This window comes from Macadamia integrifolia, chromosome 8 (assembly GCF_013358625.1).
Source record: "Macadamia integrifolia cultivar HAES 741 chromosome 8, SCU_Mint_v3, whole genome shotgun sequence".
NCBI classification, from domain to species: Eukaryota; Viridiplantae; Streptophyta; class Magnoliopsida; order Proteales; family Proteaceae; genus Macadamia; species Macadamia integrifolia.
In genome coordinates this window covers 18,789,697-18,809,713 of record NC_056564.1, presented here as the reverse complement: position 1 = coordinate 18,809,713, position 20,017 = coordinate 18,789,697, and the positions used below count along the sequence as shown (strand labels likewise).

Here is a 20,017-nt window from a genome sequence, read left to right as displayed (position 1 = left end):
GGCGGAGGTGGAGGCGGAGGCAGGGACAGGGGAGGGGGAGGGGGATAAATGAAGGTTGCCTAAGAAAGACATACAATAGATTACAAAATTTTACATATTGAAAAATAAAAATACATTATTTTTCTTCAAACAACAAAATTAAAAAAAAATTGTTTTACGTGCATGATTATCGTTTAATAGATTATCATCTCTCTTGCATGGGAACAATCTCTGTGGCTGAATACCAAATGATTAGGGATTGTTTATATATGGATAGTAGTTATACATTGTAAGTAATTTTTTTGTTAACCAAGGTATCTAGCCCAGTTTATGAGAATCTTAATTAATACACAGAAAGGCTAGCACAACAACCCACCGTCACGGTCTCTACTTAAATCGTAGATGCACAACGTCTATCCACACGATCTCCAGTTCGCCTTAATCATTGGAGCAACCCACGGATGGGTATACATTGGAAGTAATTATTAATACAATATTATGCCTAGTAGTGGTAGTTTCAGTTTATGGAGCCTCCCTCAAAGGGAGGAGGTCGTGGGATCGAACCATGTAGTATTCATTGTGTGAGTGTGTGTTTTCTTTTTTATTCGGGTTGCCCAGGCGAGTCTCATACTATGGAAGAAGTGAGTAATTAAGGCTATGTTTGGTAGCCAAGAGAATAAAAGAAATGAAATGGTAAGAAAATAAAAAGATTATGTATGTTTGGTTACCAAGAGAAGAAAAGAAAAAAAAAAGAAAAAAATTCAAAAAAATTTGAATTTTAAGAGAGAGATAGACACATAGGAAATCATTGTGTAATCATTATTTGTTATCTTATTATTTTTTCATATTTTCTCATGTTTTCGTGTGTTTTTGGTAAAAAAAATTTTGAGAGAACAAAAGAAAACTTTATAATTCCCAAGAAGAATCATCTATTGAGTGAAGAAATACTAAGTGCAAAGAAAAATTCTTCATCCAAAGAAAAAAAGTATAAAATGTATACGTTTTTTTCTTTCTTTTATTGCCTACCAAACACAGCCTATGAGTAGTGGTCGCAAATGATTTGTAATGCTTAAATAACTTGCGTATGATGAATGAAAGGAGACTTGAAATCCCCAAATTATCCTTAAAAGAAATAGATAGGCTCTCTCCTAAGTTAAGAATTCACAAGCTTCGTGTGTGAAACCAAAACTTGATAGAGAAATGGAGAGGGGGCAGGGACGAGATAAAAAAAAGGAGTGAGAGAGAGGGGGCGGGGACAGCAATTGGGATGTTTCCTCCCAACTAATCTTCTGCACTGATCGAAACCATTAGTCCTCACCCAATTTCTGGAAACAGTCGGGTTCTGAAGAAAAGAGAAGGGTGGGTTGGTGGGAGCTTATGAACAAATTGAATTGGCGACCATTGCAGTTCTCTATTAAGATATGTCAGCAGCGCAACCAAAGAGAATTCATCCAACAAATCCACTCCTCAGTAAATAATGGGGTACCCATATTCTCCATTGTTGCTGGGAATAGACATTTGGATGGTTTATCAAAATCTGGACGAGTCGTTGAAGCCCGTCATCTGTTTGATGAAATGCCAGAGCGGGATGAGTTCACTTGGAATACCATGATTGCTGCGTATGCCAGATCAGGACGACTAACTGAAGCTCGTCAGCTTTTTGATGAGACCCCATATCGGAGTTCTATTGCATGGTCTTCCCTTATCTCTGGGTATTCTCGTTTGGGATGTGGGAAGGAAGCGCTTGAGTTGTTTTGGGAAATGCAATTGGAAGGACTCAAGCCCAACCAATACACATTGGGCAGTGTTCTTCGTGCCTGCTCCATTGCTGTGGCACTCCGAAGAGGGAAACAAATCCATGCTTATGCTATCAAAACTCAATTTGATACAAATGTTTTTGTTGTTACAGGACTTGTGGACATGTATGCTAAGTGCAAGCAAGTTTTGGAGGCAGAGTATTTATTCAGGACCATGCCTGACAAAAATAATCATGTGTTGTGGACTGCCATGGTCACTGGATACTCTCAGAATGGGGACCCGATTAAAGCAATGCAATGTTTCCGTGGCATGAGGTTGGAAGGCGTTGGGTCAAATCAGTTCACCTTTCCCAGTGTCTTAACTAGTTGTGCAGCAGCTCTGGCCCTTGGATTTGGAATGCAGGTGCATGGTTGCATAATTCAGAGTGGTTTTGGGGCAAATATATTTGTTGAGAGTGCATTAGTTGATATGTATGCAAAATGTAGGGACTTGAATAGTGCACGGAGGGTATTGGAGGCTATGGAGGTTGAAGACATTGTTTCTTGGAATTCTTTGATTGTTGGCTGTGTGAGGCTAGGGTTGGAAGAAGAAGCACTTTCCTTGTTTAAGATGATGCACTTGAAAAATATGAAGATGGATGATTTCACTTATCCATCTGTTCTAAATTCGTTTGCCTCCATTATGGATATACAAAATGCTCGGTCTGTTCATTGCTCGATTGTGAAAACTGGTTTTGAATGTTACAGACACGTGAGCAATGCTCTTGTAGACATGTATGCAAAACAAGGAAGTTTAGATTGGGCTGCCAGAGTTTTCAATAAAATGCCTGAGCAGGATGTGGTGTCATGGACTTCACTGATCACTGGATACACACACCATGGGTCCCATGAAGAAGCACTGATGTTATTCTGTGATATGAGAATTGCAGGCATTGATCCGGACCAATTTGTCATTGCCAGCATTTTGAGTGCCTGTGCTGAACTAACAGTTCTAGCGATTGGGAGACAAGTACATGCCAACTTTGTTAGATATGGCTTTCAATCATCATTATCTGTAGAGAATTCACTGGTAACTATGTATGCCAAATGCGGGTGTATAGAGGATGCTTATCGAGTATTTGACTACATGTCAATCCGGGACGTGGTCTCTTGGACTGCTTTGATTGTTGGCCTTGCTAAGAATGGTAGGGGAAAAGACTCCCTTCTACTTTATGAGAATATGATCACGACTGGCACAAGCCCTGACTTTGTTACTTTCATTGGCTTGCTGTTCGCTTGCAGCCATGCAGGTCTTGTTGATGACGGTTGCCGCTACTTCCAGTCCATGGATATGGTCCATGGTATTGCACCTGGTCCTGAACACTATGCTTGTATAATTGATCTTCTTGGGAGATCTGGGAAGATAGATGAAGTGAAGGAATTGCTGAATCAAATGACAGTTAAACCTGATGCAACTATATGGAAGGCAGTGCTAGCTGCATGTAGGATCCATGGGAACTTGGAGTTGGCTGAGGGAGCGGCAAGGAACCTATTTGAATTGGAACCCTCCAACGCAGTGCCATATGTTCTTTTATCTAATATTTATTCAGCAGCTGGTAGATGGGATGATGCTGCAAATGTGCGCAGACTGATGAAGTCAAAAGGTATTACTAAGGAGCCTGGATGTAGTTGGATTGAGATGAACAGCAGAATACACACATTTATGGCTGAAGATAGAAGCCACCAAATGATGTCAGAAATATATGCCAAGCTCAATGAGATCATGATCTCAATTAAGAAAGCTGGGTATGTGCCAGACATGGATTGTGTGCTCCATGACATGGATGAAGAGGGTAAGGAGCTTGGTCTTGCTTATCATAGCGAGAAGTTGGCTGTTGCTTTTGGGCTCCTTGGCATGCTTCCTGGAGTGCCTATTAGGATTTTCAAGAATCTCCGTGTGTGTGGGGATTGTCACACTGCTATGAAATTCATATCGAAAGTTTTTGAACGGCATATTATCTTAAGGGATCCAAATTGTTTTCATCATTTCAGTGAGGGAACATGCTCTTGTAAAGATTATTGGTAGATCATCGCACTTGCATCTTTTAATGTGCTCTCTTAAAGCCGAGATTCTTGAAGATAGGGATAACAATCTAACTCTCGATCAGGCTATTGAGAATCTAAAAAAAACTCGAGAGAGAAAAGATGGTTAACAACTTGGTTAAATATGTTTACGGAGCTGAAATGTCAGGAGATGAAGATGAAGGTCTGTTTGAAGACAATGCCAAGAAATCCAGAAAAAATGCTCTGAAAGACAATGCCCCCCCTCTGCCTCAATATCTTCCCCATTTTCTGAGGGTTCTTGAATCTGCTGCAAGCTATGGATATGAGAACAGAGAAGACTCAGTGTCTTCTTAGGGATTCCAATGTTTGAATCTTCAGATGTTGAAGATTTTGACTCCCAATGGTTTCAGTTAATTCATATATCAAAAGTTTTAAAACCATAGTTCAATGATTACCTTCTCCCTGCATCCTCTGCCGGTCGAAAACATTAGTGAGCTTTTTATTGTAGAAGGAACCTTGGAAGAAATGCTTAATGTGAATCACTGCCTGATTGGCGTGAAGTATCCATTCAAGCTGGACTACTTGATTTCAGGTAAGATAGAAATAGGTGCCAAGGAACTGAAATTGCCTATTATAAGACGGCAGGTCTGATTAGTGTCAACCTAGTACGAGTTATTTCTGATGTATGTGTGAAGGCATTGTATTCTGGTCTTCCTGAGATGACTACTATCGGCCCATGGTGACTGGCAAAATCTTGAAGCATTAAATGTCAAAAGCGGTTTAGTTCAGTCAGACAAGTCTGAAATATCTAGACCTGTTTAATCAAATTACTGTTCATGTTTTTGTCAAAGCTTAATAGCTAGCGGCGCTTGAGGATGCCCTGTAAGGATGAATGATTTTATTCAAATTGAAGGAGGGTAAGAGAGTTAAGAGGAAGCCTAAAATGATCATAAGTGATAGGGGTGAAAGTTTGGTCCTGAGTTCCTAACAACCCGAACCCACCCTGAGCCCGAATAGGGCTTGGGCCAATTTTTTTTACCCTAAGGATGGGTTAGGGTTGAGGCTTCAACCCGACCCAATCTGACCCAACATGACCCGAAATTTAACCATGCATTTTTATGATAGAAATTAGGGCTCTTATAAGTATTTCATTTTTCTATAATTTTTTAATATATGAGACATGAATGGAGAAAACATATCAATCAAGGTTAATCCAATCATCATAGAAGCCAAAGTCAACCTAATCCAACCCAGCCTGACCTTGACAGGGTCAATTAGGGCCGGATTGGGCCTAAACATGAACTCGACAAGGTTGGGTTGGGCTGGGGTTGAATTTTGAGGACCTAGGGTTAGGTTAGGGTTTTAAGAAACCGGGTCAACTCCACCTTGTTTCACTCCTAATAGACGAAGTGGTGAGGAATGATATGCATAATCTCAGTCTTGTCACAAGTATGACCCTGTATAGAGCCTATTGGAGGCCAAGAATCCTTCTAGCTGACCCATGTAATTGAGCTTATTCTGACTTGTGTGGGTTGTGCTTCTTTTCCTCTTACTCTCATCTTTCATCCTTTCATTTCTCCCTTCCCCCACTCTTTGTGGACTTTTTTTTTTTCCTGATACTTTATTGTCTTTTTTTATGGATTTACGTAGCTGACCCCATTAAGTTGGGATAAAGCTAAGTTCGTTATTATTGTTTTTATTGGCCATGTAGTATTATTGGTGGATTGGTACGGACAAGGGTGAAATGGTAAAAAATCTGGTTGTAAAAGTAAAACCAAGGGTTTCTTTGTTCGATCCAGGACGATCCGAATCAATATATGCCTTGAATCTTGATCAATCCAATTTGCAATATCGAATTCTCAAACCTTGCTCCCAACCCCTCCCCTCAATTTCTTCCCTAATCCCTCTCTGAAACCCACGCCGTTCAACACAGTTGCACCACGACCATTGAAAGATAGAAAATCGGAGCCACGATAAGGTAACGTTCTTTTCCCTTAATTTTGAGAGGGTGTTTTGCTCAACAAGAAGGGTAATAAGGTAATTTTAGTAATCTTTTACAAATCCCACTTCCAATTTCCAAAATCTCGCTCCCGGCTTTCTATTTTCGAGTCTTTCGACCCTGCTAATATCAAAGTAAGAAATAAATACCACCCTGCGAGGCTGCGACCTGAAATTCCCTAGTTATCTTTCAATCGACTCCTCCATTCCGGTTTCAGGGAAAGCATCGTGCGGGTGGCTTTAGGGTTTAGGGAAAGCAGAATCCGGGCTTTAGGTTTTGTGGTATGGTTCTCTCTCTCTCTCTCTCTCTCTCTCTCTCTCTAAACGGCATGATATATTTCTTTCGAAATCTTTCAGAAATCCTTGGAGCCAGTAATGTTTGTTCACCACCAGTGACTTCGGTTATATCTGCATTTTTTTTTTTTACATGAACCAGATTAGACGGTGGCGTTTCTTCTGTAATTTTCACAGGAGTGCGCCTTGTTGCATATGCTTCGGTTGTTGCATTTGCCTTGTCCTATAACCGTTAAAATTTTCCCTCTTTTTTTTTCTTCCTCATGTTAAACGTTTAACTTAAGAATTCTATGTATTGCTTTATCAGTTTAGAATGGTTTTGCGTAAGCATAGACTATATGAATTTGAGGTTTTTCCAATCCCATTTTTAAGCATTAATTTTGTTCTGTTTTTAAGCTGATTTGATACATCTGGAACTTCCAACCAAAGATATGAACACTTGGACTTGTTTAGTTCAAAATATGGTTACATTGATCAAAACTCTATAATCTCAACCTTTTGCAGCTCTCACAATCCCTGCAAAAGAAATGCGGTTTCAAATTTTATTCAGTGTCATTCTGAGATATGGGTTCTAAGTTGTCATTCACCCCATTTGGCTCTATATGATTATTTTGTATTGTTTTGTTAAAAGTATGATGTTCATAAGTTATTGTTTGTTCGTTGTCTTCGATTAGGAGAGACTCAATTTTGGAGCAATTGTGATGTTTCTACCCAACTAATCTTCTGTCATTTTCCCCTGCATTGAACAGTGAATGAGATGGACCTGATTAGAAGGGGAAGTAGAAGGGAAAACGAAATGGACTCCAGATGCAAAGATTAGGATTTAGAAAATTTGCCTAGTAGACATCACACGTCCATCATTCATCTCCCAGTCCTTTTTTTGGGGGGTGGGGGGGACAAGGGCGAGGTAGAATAAGAAATGAAAAGAAAAACAGAAAATTTTAATGTAAATTACAAACACCCATCTTGTTGGAAAACTTTTTTGCTATATTTACTGTTTTTTAAAATGCGTCACCAAACAACAACAGTTTGTAAACTGCTTTTTTTTTTTGCCCAAAAAACTCTGCCAAACACATACTTTGTTTGAATTTTCTGAAACATGACTGCAGATGTAAATCCTTTGATAATCTGAATACCATCCTTTTCTTTTCTTTCCTGCCATTGCTTGTGCAGTTACTCTTATTTAAGAAAATTTCAGAGCCTTATTGGTTTCGAGGCATATTGTTCTTGATCAGAGAGAAAACTAAATCCTTTAAGGAGGTCATGGTCTTTGATTTGGATCCTTTTGCTGATATTATTCCTGAGCATGCCAGATGTAATGGTAAGAATATTTTGTTTATTACATGCAATCATTGTTTTCTAGCTCTTATTATCTTGTGGTTGAGTGTATGATGATACATCTTATTGGCAGCCAGGGCTGGGGGCAAGTTCCAGCCAAAGTCCAAAGCACGGCCCAAAAAAGAAACACCAAACACACTACCCACCTGTCTCTCTTGTGCTACGGAGGGAAAGTCTGTCAAAACAACCTCCGGTCATGATGCTACAGCTATAAATTCCATAACACCGGCCGCCAACCTTCAAGATTCTGTAAAATCTCTTTCTCCCGTGGATCCAGGACAGAGTGGATCAATTGATTCGATTCATGTATCATCTTTCTCTGTAAATACCTCTATCATAAGGCAGTGTGTTAGAGCGGTAGAAGATCCTTATTCTAAACTTATTGGAGCTGAAGTGCTGGCCAACAAAACAGAGACTTCCCATTCTGGAGTTCAACTGTCTGATGGTGACAGAAGGTTTGAAACTGGGGGCTCTGTATCCGAAGTCACCATAAGAAAAAAGAATGCAGGCTCCACGAATGCTCGCTTTTCAGAAGCTGCAATCTCCAACAGCAATATGAGCATTCATTCTGGTTTTGGAATGTTGGGAGTAGAGGTATAGTTAATTTTGTTGTAATTTGTTTCTCATATGCTTGAATTATTTCATTAAGTTTCATTGCTTTCAGGCTGGCGACATTTTTTTGGGGCTCGAATCTCTTGACAACATTCTTTTTCAAGCCAACACTTCAACTGGTGCGTTATGTACTTTCCTCACCTGCTGGAAGATTTTATTCGCTTCTTTCTTCACCTCACTGGGCAATTATGTGTTTTATTGGCAGTTGGTACTGAAAATAACTTCCAGTGTAACAGTGAAGTGAGTTCTCAGCCAGGAAACAAGCTAATAATATCTCATCCTATTACAAGTAATGCTGTGGACTCGAATGTTTCTCTTAGGGACCAAATCTTTTATTCTTCCAGCCATCAGGACTCAGAGGTAGAACATTGTAGTCGAGATTCTTCTGTCAACTCTTCTACCTTCCTGCAATGTAATAATGCCAATGCAATTGGTGTTCCTGCTGAATCTATTTTGCCCCATGAGCCAGTAAACAGCAGTGAAGCTGCAGCTTGTGATAGCAGCAGGCATATGCAGATAGATAGTCTAAGGTCTGCAATAGAGGTAAATATTTGCATTCTTGTGCTCCTTATTCCCCCTCCCTCCTGGCACCTTCTTGGATTATCATGTTTGAGGTTTTGTTTGCTTTCAGGAAGCAGAGGCAATTCATGGGTTGGAAACTTTTGATGTTATTTCTGAAGCCACCATTGCTCCTGGTGAATTGCAAAAGACAACCGACTGGATTTTTCTTTGAACTAAATATTTTCTGTTTTCAGTTGTAAATTAAATTCATGTTTGCAGTTAAGCATAAGGGAACTTTCTGCTCCATGAGCAAGGCTCAAGATGAGAATGAAAGGCCCATCACTTCGCTAAGTTTTCCTGATGCCATGGAGTCCATTTCTTGTCCTGGAGATGCTCAATTGACTCCTCAAATCTACTTGGATGAGAGTTCAGTTCCTACCTTTCATCCTGATTGCTCTCTTGATTTCTCAACCATGAGTTTCTCTGATACTACCCCTTCAGATCGTCCCCCTGAACTTCTGGTGACTGAAGGGCCCAGAAACCTTGTTGAGGCATCTCACTCAGATGTTGCAACATCTGAAAAAGTGATGGATTTACAAGCTTCTGGTGGAACATCAAGAAGAGGGGTATTTCTCAATATCTTTGTCAATCATGCATTTTCGTTCAATAATTATCTTGTTCTTTTTTCTTGGATTAGGCATTCATATTTTTTCTTATTAATCTAATTGTATCAACAACATCCCCAAATGAGCCTTATCCCAACTAAATGGGGTCGGCACATGGATGCTTGCCCTCCAATCAGCTCTATTCGAGATCATACATGATACAAGGCCTAAGCTATGCATGCCTTTCTTCACCACTTCTCCAAGGGTCATTTTAGGTTTGCCCTTGGCTCTTTTAGTTCCTTAAATCTGAATCAAATCACTACCATGTATTGGAGCATCCAAAATTCTCCATTGAACATGGCCATTCTACCTCAAACGATTCTCTTGTAGTCTTATCAAATCAGCTCTAATATGATCATTCCTTACTTTATCCTTCCTAGTTTGCCACACATCCATCTCAACATCCTCATCTCCACTATACTGAGTTTATCTATATGATGCTTCTTAACTGCCCAACATTCTGCAGCATACATCATTGCTTGTCGTATGATGTCCTATAAAATTTTCCTACTCTCTATATGACCTTTATTTATGATTGAGCCCAGCTGCCTAAAATTAATCTGATTGTATCCCTCTCTCTCATTACTTGGGTTTCTCAGATTAGGAAAAAGAAACAATCAACAGTATTGGAAGGAGCAGTGAAAGAGGGCGATTCTCAGAATTTTGAGCAACCTTCTCAGAGGGGCCAGGATCAAAGACCTGCATCTACAGCTGTTGATGAGAACGAAGCTAGTATGTCATCGAGGAGACTTAGAAAGAGGATAGCTGTTTGTGTTCCCGCTGATGAGAGAGTGAATGGGATTGGTGAAAGTGAGAATGTTCATGAGGAGGCTTCTAATTGTTCTAACATGGAAGAAGATGAAGAGGGTGGTGATGACGAATATAGAGTGAAGAACACGCCCCGGAAAAGGAGGGCACCAAGAAAAATGAAGAAACATGCACCTGAAAATGATGGACCAGTTCAAAAGCATAAAAAGGCATCTGAAGGACAGGATCCATCAGAGAAAAAAGTTGAAAAGAGGTTCTCTCATTCTACTAAACGAAAGAGAAGACTTGGTACCGTCAATTTCTGTTTATTGAGTTAGTTTGACTTTATGCTATACAGATTTGGTCATATGAGAAATATTTACATATTTTATGGCCCACTGCTTTTAGTGGATAAAGTTTTGCTTGAAACGCCCGAGGATGAAATCAACCCTCAAAAGCTGATGATTAGAGATCTTATCCTGCTTGCAGAGGCAAAGGAGAAGTTATTGGTTCATATTCATCTCCCATTTCTTTATGAGATTTCTTACAGCATTCTTAAGTATGCAATCTTCTACTGGTAGACCATTTTTTTATGGACATGAGCTTGGATTTGCTAGTTCCAACGTCATTGCTTTTTCTCCCAACATTTCCCACTCTTTTCTTGCAGAATAAAGAAGCAGCAGCATCAAAAAAGTCCTTTCCCAATAGAAGGTAATCTTCACAAATATTTGCTGTTGGATGAACTTTCATGTTCAATAGCTCGTGGCTTTATTATTTATGGTCTATGCTTTCATATGGTGCTACAAACTTTTGTGTTTTTTTAACCTATGGTTGGCCTTGGAAGAGGTATTATAAACTTTTATGATCTCAAGACTTGGTTATCCAAACCATGGTTCGTTTGATCCAAGACTTACCCAGTCACTAATCAAATGGCATAAAAGTAATGTAAAGAGGAAGGATAGAAGCATGGTTCTAATCTCGGGTTACGACCTTGGCCGAAACCAGGTATTTTTTCTGGTCTATTTCTAGAAAAATTTCTGAAATTTACAGAAATTAGGGGTGAAATTTTTGAAACTGGGTCAGCTCGGGGTGGGTCGAAACCATTGAAACTTGCTTGATTTCTGTTGAAATTTCCAAGATTTAGAACTATGGATAGAGGGGAGTTATAACTTCAGTGTGCAGGTTAGAGGGTTGGGGGATGCCCAAATCTCGTGGCGTTGGCACAACCTCTCTCTCTCAAGTGTCCCTCAAAGTGAACCTCTTAGCCAAGAAATGGTCTCTACCACAAAACAATCTCTTGGAATGGGGGGAGGCCTCTATGTATAGAGTTGAGGCCCCCCCTTCTCGAATTATGGCAATGGTAGGTATCAACCACGACCATTGGATACAAAGTCTAGGATTAACCGCCCAATGTGGCAACTCCTTCCCAAGGAAAGATTTGATTGCCTCAAGATCGAAAGAGGATCTCAATTGTAGTCTGTAATCTCCACTGTAGGATCAAGGGTTCAATGCGTTGTATGGTCAAGATCAACCCACTCCCACTTAGGAAGGTAGATAATGGCGAGATTGCTTAGCCAAAAAGGTGGGAAGGTTGGTAGTCATCCTCCCCTACCGTTAGATCTAGGGTTTAGCTATGTCAGTTAATGGTTAAATGAAATCTTATGGCAATGGTAAGGTGAATATACACCAACTTGAAGGGGAGGGGTGAATATTTGATAGCCACATAATGGGAAAAGGGAAATCGTAGTGGCCATTCCCATAAGGTTTTGGCTTTCAAAGGTTGGGATTAAATTACCTAAATGGTAGCCACTTACAAGGAAAGGTTATGGGGTGATTTTGACCTTAGGATGGGTTGGATAGTGATCCTAGGGTCTGAAATTAGCATTTAATTTAGGCAAAACCAGATTAGGGGATATTATGGTGGCTAAAAACCACAAGCCCCATTCACACTTGAAGGGAACCAGTTTGGAGGCTCCTAGACTGCTTTTGGCAGCTCCTACTGGGCTTAGGGCATTGGAGCCACCTGGGCTGGAGTGGGGGCCACCAAGGCACGAAGGGTCAGGCCAAAATGTGTTTTTGGGCAAAAAATGGTCCTCCCCTAGGCTGGGCCAAGCTGGACCTGGTTGGGTTTGCCTGGGGTTTGAGTGGTTTGGCAAAACAGGTTCACAAAACTCTAGAAAATTCATAACATCCATCTTTTAATCCAGTGGTAAAACAATTTGGTGTCGTTGGAAAGATAATTCTCAGTATTATCTGATGGAATAAGGATCAGTTGTTGTTTTGGTTGAAATCCTTATAGAAAAATGCTATTGGGTTTGGGATCCACCCAAAAATAATTTGTATAAAACAATGGGGCAAATGCAACGTTCTTGTCCCATCTTTTAGCATGGGGTTCTTAATGTCAAAAAACACATACTTGTAAAGTTTCGGCCAGTTCCAAGGTTGTTTAGTTGGTCAAACCTTGCCAGAGGCTATTTGGTCCTTCTGTTGCAGTCTTCTGAAGTCACTTGGTGGGAGGGGTATTGATGTAGATAAGGCACTTAATAGGTTTATTTTATAGTAAATAAGCCTTAGGTTGGGTTATGTATGTGTTGGGCCTTTGATCCCATGGGTTTTCTTTGTAATGGACCACTTTAATGGGCCTAAAATATGGGTAGAAAGTAGGAAAACGGGATCTAATTCATTAGTTTAGTTAGAGTCTTGTTTTGAGTCTATCTTCTTTGTTATTTCAGTTTTCTAGTCAGTTTAGGTGTCTCAATTAGTTAAGGATTGGGTTAGGCCTTTCCTTTTTAGTGTTTGAGTCAATTTTGAGTCTTCTATATAAGTTTGTAAGGGGCTACAACATTGAACACGAATTTGATTAAATGACAAAAGAGAAAGCTTTGTATTGGAGAACTGAGAGATGCAGTGCTGTGAGAGACAACTTTAGTGAGATGCCCTAGGGAAGAGTGAGATGCTCGACACAACTTATTCCCCTACCCCAGTCTTCCCTTCGTCCTCTTATTTTTGTTTTGTTCATACTATCTGATTCTTATTGAATTTACTAAAGATCCTACCTGGGATTGGATCACTTGTGATTCGATCTTGCATTAGGTACCAAGTTGTTAGGTTTAAGATCAGGGAGGCCTTTCCGATTAAAATTAGGCCCCACACATTGACACACCATTCCAAGATTGAATTTCATCATCGTTCCGTGCATCCCCCAAGTGGACAAAATGGGATGTCCACACATCATGGGATTCAGATCCTCTCCAGTCGGGGGGTGGCTGGCGAGGGGACCAGCCAGACACAAAACAAGAGAGAAACAGGGGGTTTCATTTTCTCTCCTGTTGTGTCTGGCTGGTCCCTCTCTAGCCACACCCTTGGCTGGAGAGGATCTGAATTCCACATCATGTAGCCTTTCCTCTTAAAATTAGGCCCCATACACCATTTCAAGATTGAATTTCATCATCGTTCTGTGCATCCCCCAGGTGGACTAATGCAAGAGTAGATTACAAGAAACTAACCTGATACCACTTAATGCAGGAGTAGATTACAAGAAACTAACCCCCACAATTTATAAACCCCAAACAAGACAAATAGGACCAAGAAATAAGGGAATAAGACCATCAAATAAACCCCAAGGGTACAATACCAATACTAGAGCAAAACCAGCCCAAAACCCAACCCGATAGGGGAGAGAAAGACTTGCAATATGGCTGGACAAAGAGAGGTGCCACCAAGTCTGTAGGGCTCCAATTGAGCTGCAATCTTGGGCGTAGGTAGTCCCTAGGAAGGGTACAAAAACCTAAAAATTTGAAGGACTTCCGACGGTCAGTTGCTGTGATATTCATTTTCTTGAAAATCAAACCTAGGAGAGAGAATTTGTTAGAATTTTACAGGGACAGTAAATGGTGGCCTTGAATGGTTCTTCCAAGATGGATCGATTGATCCGCTAATGATGTGGAACAGCCCTAGCAAGACCAGGCAGATCAGACTTCAGATGGAGGAGATATTGGAGATCGATTGGACTTTAAAACTGGAATTCCTTTGTTGGTCAATTATGATTTAATAGGACTTGACATATCTAAAAACTCTCTTGGAAATCTCACAGCAACAATAATTAAGACATAAAATAGTAATGGAAACCTAGAAGAAAAAACAAGGTGGAGGGTTGAGAAGGATGAAAGATAATAAATGAATGTGTATCTCACCCCTCAGGTTTTGGGTATCACACCCCTCAAAGGTTTAGGCATCTCACCTCTCATAACAACTTTTAACTAAAAAGTAATCACTCTATAATTCATTCATTCAAATTTGAGAATTGATTACATAAGCTCCTCTATTTAAAGAGGGCAAAATAGCAATCCTAACATAACTAGGAGCTAGTTTCCAAATAGGACTAGACGCTCCTAGTGGGACTTGGACTCATAATAGGAATAGACTAGAAGTCCAACATGTAGTAGGACTAGAAGTTCTACATGGAGTAAATAACTAACTAGTCATTCACTAATAGAGAAACCGAAACTGAGTTAAACTGAAATAACAAAGGAAATAGACTCAAAACAGGACTAACTAAGCTAATGAATTAAATCCCGTTTTCCTACTTTCTACCCATATTTTAGGCCCATTACAAAGAAAAACCATGAGATCAAAGGCTCAACACATATATAACCCAACCCAAGGCTTATTTGCAATAAAATAAGCTCATTAAGTGACTTATCTGTATCAATTGAGCACTTAATGTAGGAGTAGATTACAAGAAACTAACCCCCACAATTTATAAACCCCAAACAAGACAAATAGGCCCAGGAAACAAGGGAATAAGACCATCAAATAAACTCCCAAGGGTACAATATCAATACAGAAGCAAAACGAGCCCAAAACCCAACCCGATAGGAGAGATAAAGATTTGCAATATGGTTGGACAGAGAGAGGTGCGGCTAGGTCTGTAGGGCTCCAATTGAGCTGCACTCTTGGGCATAGGTAGTCCCTAAGAAGGGTACAAAAACCTAAAAATTTGAAGGACTTTTGACGGTCGGTTGATGAGATATTCACTTTCTTGAAAATCAGACCTGGGAGAGAGAATTTGTTAGAATTCTGCAGGGACAGCAGCTGGTGGCCTTGAATGGTTCTTCCAAGATGGATCGATTGATCTGCTAATGATGTGGAACAACCCCTAGCAGACCAGGCAGATCAGACTTCAGATGGAGGAGATATTGGAGATCGATTGGACTTTAAAACTGGAATTCCTTTGCTAGTCGATTTTGATTTAATAGGGCTTGACATATCTGAAAACTCTCTTGGAAATCTCACAGCAACAATAATTAAGAACATAAAATAGCAATGGAAAACTAGAAGAAAAAATAAGATGGAGGGTTGAGAAGGATGAAAGATAATAAAAGAATGGGTATAGTGGGATTTGGATTCATAATAGGACTAGACTAGAACTCCAACATGGAGTAGATAACTAACTAGTCATTCACTAATAGTGAAACCTAAACTGACTCAAACTAAAATAACAAAGGAAATATACTCAAAACATGACTCTAACTAAACTAATGAATTAAATCCCGTTTTCCTACTTTCTACCCATATTTTAGGCCCATTATAAAGAAAACCCATGAGATCAAAGGCCCAACACATACATAACCCAACCCGAGGCTTATTTGCAATAAAATAAGCCCAGTAAGTGACTTATCTACATCATGGAAAAAATGGGGTGTCTACACATCATGCCCCTTAAGCCATTAATTTGAAGGCATTGTTCTCAACATGGTAACAAATTTCAGTATTAAAGATATTGATACTAATTTAAAATGACTTTTTTTTTGGGGGGGGGGTGTTAACCCTTTTAAAAAGACTCGAAGGAATAGATTGCATGTGAGATGGGTTGATTTGGTCCTTAATTTCAGTGGAAATTTATTAGTTTCACTTTCATACTCATGTTTTTATTTGACTATTTTATATTATGCAGTGCTGATAATTCTGCTCCTTACGATGCCTCATATAATGAAGATGACTCCTTTGCATCAACGCAAGATCTAAACTCAGCCGATGACCAAGCAACTCAGCATGTTCAACGAAGTTCCTCTAAATTGAATTACCATTCCTTCATGGACAGGACACCTTCTGAAACATGGTCGAAACAGGACACAGAGCTGTTCTATGGGGTAATCTTATCAGTAAATTGGTATAAATATTTTAATCTAATAGTAATTTGATTTTCTTAAAACAATTGTAAACTGAGGGTATCAAAAAAAAAAAAAAAATTCAATGTTTTTCTATTTGACCCGATCAACCATAGATACGTAAATAAATTCTATATTTCAGTATGCATTCAGCTCACCCTCTTTACAAGAAAGTATGTAGCGCCCAAATAGGCATACCATGTGCATCCTCTCTTATTTATTTGATAATTTTTTTGTTTATAAAGAAAAAATGTAGTTCCCAAATGTAGACCTGATATTTATTGCAAAAATTCCTTGAAAAGTACTTTCTGTTGGCAAGTTAATGCAAATAAAACCATATAATAATCACATGGTCTTTTAAAAGTATATTCTAGTTTTGAGAACCTTCATATATTCAATTGAAAATTTGTGTTGCCATGAATGTTTGAACTCTCCCATTAGTATAATCATGGGCAGTAAATTTGTCTCTGCAGCATTAAGATTTGGGAAATTTACATTGCCCTCCATGTACTTTGGTCCAGTTACACCTGTGGACTTAAGACATTTTGCAATTTCTACTGAGCTTTCTTGTCATGGTGTAGGTGTTTTCCCTTTCTAAGCGGGCTCATATGGGTACCCCATGCCCTTCATATTGTAATGGCCAAATAAGTTCATCAGCTTTGGAGATGTTTCAATAAATTATAATGATTAGTTCAGTATTGAACCCCTTTAATCATATATGCTGCTAAATTATGTCTTTGTATATGTATTTACCAACTTTAATTGAATTGTTCACGCTCATACTCTTTGTGTTTCAGGCTATTAGGCAATTCGGCACAGATTTTGCAATGATACAACAATTATTTCCAGGTCGCACACGTCATCAAGTGAAATTGAAATATAAGAAAGAAGAACGTCAACATCCTTTGAGGCTTTCTGATGCCTTAACTAATCGTTCTAAAGGTGCCGTAGTACTTGATGCCTTAATTGGTCTTTTTCTTCATTCTACTTAAATTTTTCCTGGTGCTTTCTGATGGTTAATCTAACAAGTAGAATCTTGATTGTACATAATTTTCCTGATTAGTAGAAGCTGGATTGTACATAATTTGTGGTCACTAGATAAGTGTTGTCAAAGGTGAAAAGTACAAGGTGCATAGCAGTAGTTAATTTTAGAAGATAGGAATAAGGTACTTCCTTGGACAGATTACTACCCATTACTTAATAAAATTAGGAATTTAGTATGTGATATCATCTTACCCTTGCAATACAATCACGTAATATCATCTTAGACAGTTCTGTTTGTTTGAACAGAGCATCCCATAGGAAGCTCTGGCGAGAGAGTGAGCAAGAGTTGCAAAACAAAAGAAAAAAGGAAAAGAAAGAATCTGTTTGGGGCTAGGTGCAATACACTTGCCTGGCTTCGCCATGTACTTGGGTCACCTGTGACAGCACTTCACTGGATCCTCTCTATAAGTTCAAGCTAGAACAATATTTCAAAACTAAGAATTGAAAAAGACTTCACTGGTTGAAAAGGGAAATGAAGGGGTAAAAACTTGGGAAAGAGCTAGAAAAGGAAGCTACAATGTCATATATGAATTGGGCATTCCCTCAGTTGTTTCTTTTTCGTTTTTTGTGTATCTTTTTCTTGGTATCCTTCTGTGGCTAAGGCAGGGAGGAACTATTATTCAGATATCTGCATGGACAAAACAGACCCACTTCGATATGGGAAAAATTACACAAGGCAGCTGTACTTGACATCTAGTATCATTACAAGGTCACACTCTGATGCCATGCGGCAAACATGGACAGATGCAGAGGGTTCATGTGATAGGTGACCCCTATGCCCATGTTACTGATCAAATTTCTGGCTGGGACAAACACTGTAAGTTTTTATAAGAGTTTAAAGTTTCAGAAGATTAAAAGATGGTCATTTCATAATAATAGATTTTGATGGATTTCTTTCTCTCTTAAATAGATAAAAGATTCATTTTATTGCAACAATGGGTATGAGTAAAAATCATAGTGTACAACAAAAAAACAAGATTAGGCTGAAGCTACAAAGAAAGGATCCACAAAAGACTAGTCACCAAGGTACCGTCCCAGGTACAAAGGTCCATTCAGCCCCGGTCAGCTCGTCAGCTACGGAGTTAGGTGACTGGAGTCTCCAACAGGAAGAGAAGTTCCCTTTATAAGATAGAGATCTAGCCTTCCTTTTAACTACCTCCAAGGAACACCAGAGCAATCTTGAAGCTAGCTGATTACTGAGTTAGAAACTGCCACTAACCCCATTATTTGTGTTTCTATTAATTAAGGTAGCCCATAGCGACCTGTGGTTTTATCAAGCTTCTTACTGATCTTGTTATATGATCCTTCCATTACTACTTCTAACTTCCAAGTGAATTAGGTATAGCATGATTCAGTTACTAAATATATCAAACTGGGTAAACCTTTTAATGCATCATCTACTTATGTTGCCAAAGATGTGAATATTAGATTATATGAGCCTCAAGTATATAGGTTAGATGATTATGCTCGATAAAGGGAATGAGGGAAACCCCAATAGAAATATTGGAAAGGAAATGCTTCGACTGTTGGGATCCCAGATGAAGCATCAAGTCTAAGAAGACTCATAATTTTCCATTGGAGATCTAACTTTGGCAACTTTATGGTGAATTAATATATTAATATATTTGTAAAGCATGATTTATCGAGTCCGTTTCTTCGCAGATCATTCCCATTTTGAAATAGTGATTCAACGATTACAAGCTGCTGCTCAGGCAGAGAGGAATTCTGATGGAGATGTGGCCTCAGTTGCTATGACAGATGAGGAAGAAGTGACTTGTGAAGAAAATGTATGTATTAACCTAAACCTTTTTTTTTTTTCTGTTAAGCAGTGGGATAGCTATTATTGGTCATTTTTATCATCTCATGGGGTTTCCACTACTCTTGAGGCATGCTATCTGTTCTCTTAGACTATCAAATGGCTAGGTCTTGTTGAAATGTCATTCAAGCTCATGTTCTTAACCGTCTTGTCAGATTCATAATTCTTTTCAACAATTGAAAAGTATGTAGGGAAGAGTCCACTAAAGGAAAGTATGTTCTTAACCGTGTTGTCAGATTCACATTTCTGTAGCTTACCTTTTATGTTAGGCTTAGATACAAATCTCCTGGGACTGGTTCATTCCTTAATGTGGTCAGGATTCCTTGCTTTTGCTTCAAGCGTGTGATAGAGGAACCTGAAGGATAAGTTTAATTATTGCCTCATAATTATACCTGCCTCTTGTGCAGTTAATATCCTGTCATTCTGTAACTTGATCATTTTCCTAATCTTCTAACCGGTTCCTATATTCTTGCCGAATGTTGGCTATCACCCATGTTCTCAGGAAGAAGTAGAAAAATCAGACGAGAAAGTAGAACAAGTAGAAAACAATCCTGAACTCAAGGTTCCTGAAGTTCGTGATACTGTGACGATTCTTGACAGTGAAGATGATTTCTGTAGGTGGAGTCAATATAGAGGCGCAGATTTTCTTACCCCGAAGATGGGGGAAAGGGTGAGTATGACTTGTAGTGTACTAACTAATTTTGTTAACTGAATACAACTTACGTTGTCTCCACTAGAACACTTGTAGGGATATTCATTAATTATAAATTTCTTTGGTGTACTTTGTAACTGACCAAATGTTAAAAATCTAAAATTTTGCCTATTGAAGTTGTGTTCTTTCTTGCATGTACATTCCAACACAATTGCAGTGAATCATTTTGTTCTTTGAGATAATTATCATATCTGTTATGTTGTATGATTATTATTTCAACAAATCCCGAAATTCAAAGCTACCCGTTATCCAATAAAGACATAAGATTCCTAATAATAAACCAAGATCTCCTGCATGATTATTTGCTGCAATCGGTCATGTGAACCAAAAATCTATTAGAA

General features: G+C 39.0%; 2 protein-coding genes across 15 annotated transcripts; both read left to right on the top strand.

The window, feature by feature from the left end:
- The first annotated feature begins 1,150 nt into the window (after positions 1-1,150).
- On the top strand, positions 1,151-4,531 carry LOC122085680 (pentatricopeptide repeat-containing protein At2g03880, mitochondrial). Its single transcript, XM_042654183.1, has one exon. It carries the CDS (start codon positions 1,357-1,359, stop codon positions 3,799-3,801), a length of 2,445 nt encoding a protein of 814 aa, XP_042510117.1. The 5' UTR covers positions 1,151-1,356; the 3' UTR covers positions 3,802-4,531.
- Positions 4,532-5,620: 1,089 nt separating this feature from the next.
- LOC122086583 lies at positions 5,621-19,810 on the top strand. Of its 14 annotated transcripts, none has more exons than XM_042655502.1 (15): positions 5,621-5,757; positions 5,996-6,059; positions 7,307-7,392; positions 7,483-8,003; positions 8,074-8,140; positions 8,227-8,564; positions 8,653-8,716; positions 8,802-9,148; positions 9,787-10,243; positions 10,343-10,443; positions 10,602-10,645; positions 15,891-16,086; positions 16,902-17,046; positions 18,811-18,935; positions 19,467-19,810. In XM_042655502.1, exons 3-15 carry the CDS (start codon positions 7,335-7,337, stop codon positions 19,674-19,676), a joined length of 2,673 nt encoding a protein of 890 aa, XP_042511436.1. In that variant the 5' UTR covers positions 5,621-5,757; positions 5,996-6,059; positions 7,307-7,334; the 3' UTR covers positions 19,677-19,810. The 14 variants fall into 14 exon arrangements, 12 of the variants coding, with proteins under 12 accessions (XP_042511436.1, XP_042511431.1, XP_042511434.1 ...); XM_042655497.1 differs by having other exon boundaries at positions 7,245-7,392; XM_042655500.1 differs by lacking the exon at positions 5,996-6,059 and having other exon boundaries at positions 5,644-5,757; positions 7,245-7,392.
- The last annotated feature ends 207 nt before the right edge of the window (positions 19,811-20,017 follow it).

Coding starts and splice junctions, on each gene's coding strand:
- LOC122086583 (XM_042655502.1), top strand. CDS start 7,335: ATGGTCTTTGATTTGGATCCTTTTGCTGATATTATTCCTGAGCATGCC. Junction 7,393..7,482: donor TGAGCATGCCAGATGTAATG/GTAAGAATATTT, acceptor TCTTATTGGCAG/CCAGGGCTGGGGGCAAGTTC. Junction 10,444..10,601: donor AGGCAAAGGAGAAGTTATTG/GTTCATATTCAT, acceptor CTTTTCTTGCAG/AATAAAGAAGCAGCAGCATC.
- LOC122085680 (XM_042654183.1), top strand. CDS start 1,357: ATGAACAAATTGAATTGGCGACCATTGCAGTTCTCTATTAAGATATGT.